Source organism: Lynx rufus, unplaced genomic scaffold (assembly GCF_022079265.1).
Source record: "Lynx rufus isolate CCGP_SWC_20201006 ecotype Redwood Valley unplaced genomic scaffold, mLynRuf1.p SCAF_1, whole genome shotgun sequence".
Classification (NCBI taxonomy): Eukaryota; Metazoa; Chordata; class Mammalia; order Carnivora; family Felidae; genus Lynx; species Lynx rufus.
The window spans coordinates 212,362,899-212,367,855 of NW_025814823.1; the positions used below are offsets into that span (position 1 = coordinate 212,362,899).

General features: G+C 54.8%; 1 protein-coding gene across 1 annotated transcript; it reads right to left on the reverse strand.

The window, feature by feature from the left end:
- Positions 1–2,034: 2,034 nt before the first annotated feature.
- RXFP3 (relaxin family peptide receptor 3) lies at positions 2,035–3,438 on the reverse strand. The gene has a single exon (XM_047074145.1). It carries the CDS (start codon positions 3,409–3,411, stop codon positions 2,035–2,037), a length of 1,377 nt encoding a protein of 458 aa, XP_046930101.1. The 5' UTR covers positions 3,412–3,438.
- Positions 3,439–4,957: the final 1,519 nt, after the last annotated feature.

Here is a 4,957-nt window from a genome sequence, read left to right on the forward strand (position 1 = left end):
TATTCGGTTTTCTAAAAAGCTAACTTCTCAGGATTGCTCAGGATTGAGGAGATCGGGAAGCTTTCGTTTTTGTGCAAAGCTATGAATGCTTAGTAATTACATTGCGTTGTGTTACAGAATGCAGGACGAGGGATGCTAGGGCTGCAGGTGTTCACACTGAGCCTGAAATCTCAGACAATACAGGACATTTCCAACAAAAGTACTAAAAGATTTACAGTTTGAGAGGCTATTTAAGCAGACGTGTTTGTATAATGATTATTTATTGTGAAAGAACCACAACAATAGATGCCCAAGTTGCCAGGTTTGCTTTTTTTTTTTTTTTAATCCCAAACTAGATCACCCAAAGAGAACAGTAGCACCTCTGTCCAAACTGGCAGTTGGATGGGTAGGCTGATGTTTGATCCCTATTCTCTAGGCAGCCTCAAGAAAGGACTAAATTGCTACGACCAGGACAGAATTGTCTTAAGAAATGTGTCATTCTTCAGAGATGGTCCCATAGACTGCCTGGTGGTTAAGGAAGAATTTGTAATTCACGCTCACCATGCAGAGCATTCCTTAGAACGAATGGAACTTGGCCAAAGAGCCATTTGAAGTCCCACAGTATCCTGTGGAAAGTCTTACTCCCCACCTTGTCTTCTCAATATTATGAGAAAGAGAGAACCCCTCAGCAAAAATTGTGATGATCCCCTCAGAATAGGCTCTCTGTACTCTCTTCCCTTTGGGATAGATTTTACTCGAGTCTTCCATTCCCTTTCCCACCCCACGCCTCCTGTTGAAATCTGGTTCTAGGAGTTTGGTTTCCAGAAGTCTCCCTTACCCCCCCCCCCCCCCCGCTCCCCCATTTCTACAGCATCTTTTAGTTTTCTGTCCTGAGCCTACAGAAGCCGACCCTTCTACAGGCTGGTAGAGCCTCTATCAAACGGGCACCCGGAGTTCCAAAGAGTGAAGGAGGAGAGGCTACAGAAAAGTCCCCACGCCCAGTAGCGTGTCTACTCAGACCTTTTCAAGTTGCTCCAGGGCACAGCTCACCTGCCGCGCGCAGAAAGGAGCACACAGCGTTTCCAGTACCCACGCCGCTCCCCGGGGAGCTGGGAAGTCCAGGCTTCCAGCACCTGGCGCCCTCTCTTCCTGCTCGGTTACTAAGGGAGCACGTGAGCTCCCCTTTTCCTTCAGAGGCGAGAGCCTGAAAAGGTCTCAGTTCAGTCCCTCTAATCACAATGCATCTGCTCCCTCCCTCAGGGACGCCACTCCCCAGCGAATCGCTCGCGGCGTTTGCGGGCAAGTGTTTTGTCTCAGGTGACAGCTGAGAACAGAGTCGCGGCCCGGCTCCCGCGTACCCACTCCCCCTGTCCGCGATGGTAAATGATACAATGGCCTCACGGGAGATGCCTCTCTCGCGGTGCATTTCTCTTGAATGCGGATCAAGACCGTCGCTACTTTCTTCCAACTCCGAAAAAGTTTCTTATTCCCAAACCGGGCTCTCTGCGCAGCCACGCCGCAAGTCAGACGGCGCTGCGGCGGTCTCGCCTGCCAAGGCGCGAAGGAAAGGTTTTTGTGGGAGGCTCCCCCAGTTGGACGCGCCGCTAGGACCCTTTCAAGAGCTCCATAAAAGTCGCTGGAATAAATGCGCTCAATTGCCTGCGCACCACTTGGCTGAGCCCCACTTCCTCGCGCCCCAATTTCTTTACATTCCTGAGTCCTTTCTCCGCTTCTGGGCGCCCCTACCCTGCCCAGTGTTGACAGCCTAAGGAGAGGAAGTGGTGTGGGGGGAGAGAAGGGGGACGCGGGCTGGTGGCTTGGCTCTGCGATGCTGACCCGGGCCCCTTTGCCAGCTTCCTCTCTCCACCCTGTCTGGAAGCCTTCCCTCCCCGGAGACAGCCCCCTCGTCTTCGCAGTGGCGGCTCCCTTGCGCCCCTCCCTATCCTCGTCCCTCCTACCTCTCGATCCGGCGGGCGCCCAGCATCTCCTAATCCGCTCTCCTCTTTCCCCACCCGGGGAAGGCCACTTTGCGGTGACTGCGCACCCTGGGCTGAGTCAGTAGGCGGAGCTGCTGGGCAGCAGATCGTAGCGCCCCCCACTGTAGACCACCACGCCAGGCGGGTAGTAGACCAGGTCTGGCTCCGCGGTCGGGTGGAGAGGTGCCAGGGCTTGCAGCCCCTGATCTTCGGGCTCTGGCTTGGTGGTGGCGGTGAAAGGGCGCATGCTGGTGAGAGAGGGCGACGCGATGCGCCACAGCAGACTCTTGAGCGCTTTGCGGAACTCGCGGCGCACGAGGCAGTAGAGGATGGGGTTGAGACAGCTGTTGGAATGAGCCAGGCACACGCTCACCGGGAACGCGTATACCTGGCATAGGAAATACTCTTGGCTGAAGGGCACCGCGTTGAACTTGATGAGGATGCTCCAGGTGGTGAGCGCCTGGTTGGGCAGCCAACACAGGAAGAATGATAGGACCACGATGGTCACTGATTTGGTGACTTTGGACCGTCTCCGGGCGCTGGCTGCGGCCAGGCTGCCCCGGGCAGCCGAGGCCCCTCCTTCGGTCCCTGCCACTCGGCGATCGGAGATGAAGCGCACCAGCAGCAGATAGCACAGGCTGATGATACACAAGGGCAGCACGAAGCCTAGCAGCACCTTCTGCAAGTGGTAGAGGCCCAGCCAGAACTGTCTGTCGCCGCCCAGCAACTTGTCTGGGAAGCGCACCAGGCACAGCTCCTCGCCCATCACCTTGATAGTGGTGGAGAAGATGGCATTGGGCAACGAGGCCAGCGCGGCGGAGGCCCAGATCAATACGCACAGTGCTTTGGCTGAGAAGCAGCAGCTGCCCCCCAGGCTTTTGCCGCAGCAGTCGCACCGGCCGTGCCTTCGGGTCCTGTGGCTCTTAAGAGCCGAGGCCACCGAGTGGTAGCGCGCCACGCTCATGGAGGTGAGGAAGAAGACGCTGGCGTACATGTTCATGGACGTCACTATGGATACGATCTTACACATGGCCTTGCCGAAGGGCCATTTGAAGTCCAGAGCGTTTTCCACCGCCCAGAAGGGCAGGGTGAGTACGAATTGAAAGTCTGTCAGCGCCAGGTTGGTGACGAAGAGGTTGATGGAGGACTTGCGCCATCCCTGCTTACTCTTCATCAGGTAGAGCACCAGCAGGTTGCCGGTCAGGCCCAACGCGCAAACCACCCAGTACACCACGCTGATGAGGACCCGCACCCGGGCCTCGGTGTCTGCACTTTCTGTCCCGCCGGTGCCCGGGGGATGCCCCGGCGCCGCGCCGTCAGGCAGCTCTAGCCCCAGATCCCACCACAAGTCCTGAAGCTGCAGCGACGCGTTGCCGCTGGTGTTGGCCGCCTGCAGAAGGTACGGGATCATACTGAAGAGTTCTGCGAGCTCGTCTCCGCCAGCCGCCTTCTTCATGGTGACTGTCGTGGCTGCAGCGACTACCTGCAAGCACAGGGGCCTCTAGGTCATGTTCCAGGAGGACTTCAAGACCTAAGCGAGTCCAACGCGCTGGGGGTTCTGTCCCCGCGAGGGCGCAGGGCGTTCGTGGGAGCTTTCAAGGAAGCAGTTGCACGTGGCTCTTGGGCACTGGGTGCCAAAAGCTTCTCTGGCCCGCGGCGGCGTTGGGGCGCGAGAGTTGGTCTCCGCGTCTGTTCTGGAGCGGAGTTCTAGAACCGAGCAGCGCAGCTCCGAAGGCGAGCGGTGGGCGTCCAAGGGTTCTCTGGCTGAGCTCGGACGATCCTTGCTGTACGATCCAGACGTTCCCGCACTGCGTTTGTTGGGCACTAGGCTATACCCACCCTGCCCCTCAGGACCTCTATTGGGGGCCCGCTCCTTCTCTTTCAAATACCTTTGTCGGTTTCCTTTGCTGCTGCAGCTCGGACGAGGTTTCTGCCCTTTGAGAGGAAAAAGAGAGGGGAGTTCCATCTATCTCGCTCTGACTCTCCGGAGGTCTTTCGAAGTCATCCTCCCAGCCTTGCGCCTCCACCTCTCCGCTGTTGTCAGCTCCCAGTGAGTTGCCAGCCGCTGTCACCGGAGTTCTACTCGCACCCGCAAAACCTAGGCTGCGGGCTCCCAGGGAGCATGCGTAAACCCCCGCGCGAGTTGAGGGGGCGCTTTCCGAGGTGCTGAACTTCGCCACGCCCGCTTCGGGAAGGAGGAAGCGGTGGGCGGCAGGGAGAGCCCACCAGAAGATTCTCCTTCTCCTCTTCAAAGTTTCAGAAGAAGATGGTTGTAACCCTTTATTTTCCTATGTTTCTGGAGAAAGTCGGCTTTGATTTGCTCTCCCTTCTTGTTTATTCCCAAACATAACTGCAGGTATTAGAATTTTTTTCTTTCTTCTTTACTCTCACTTTATCTTTGAAATGATACCATTCGATGAAAGATGGTTCTAAAAATTCAAGATCTCCTACCCATTTTTATTTTTTAAAGCAACGGTAGTGGCCTCTTTTCATGCCCAGACCCCAAGTCAGATGATGGGCTTTTACTGGATAAACACAAATTCCACGTCCCCTTCTTTAATTATCTAACCACTTTACTTGGTGTCTGTGATTGTCACGATTTTCAAAGCTTCTTCATATAGAACTATAGGTTCAAGTGTTGCCCTCTGCCTTTGGTATGTACTAAGAACTGAAGTTAGGCAGAGAGTATACAATTGGGGAGCTGACTTCACAGACACTAGATACCTCCCGTCCAGCTCTCAGCCCAAAGCTCTTTCACAAATTGCTTACTCACATGCATTCTCTTTACCTTGATGCAGTTGGAATAGGGGATTCTATGAGGCTGTTTTTGGACCACCAGCCCCTTACTTTCACTACGATTATAATCAAAACTCTTTAGCAGGTGTTTTTCAGACCAATGGAAGTAAATGTTAAGGAATCTTCTAAGTTACTTTGGGCAAGGGGAACCAGTGTAAACCATTTGAATTACTTCTCAAATCGCAGTTTATTTAAATGCCAGCTCA

Excerpts from the sequence above, each read along its gene's own strand:
- RXFP3 (XM_047074145.1), bottom strand. The coding sequence starts at position 3,411 with ATGAAGAAGGCGGCTGGCGGAGACGAGCTCGCAGAACTCTTCAGTATG.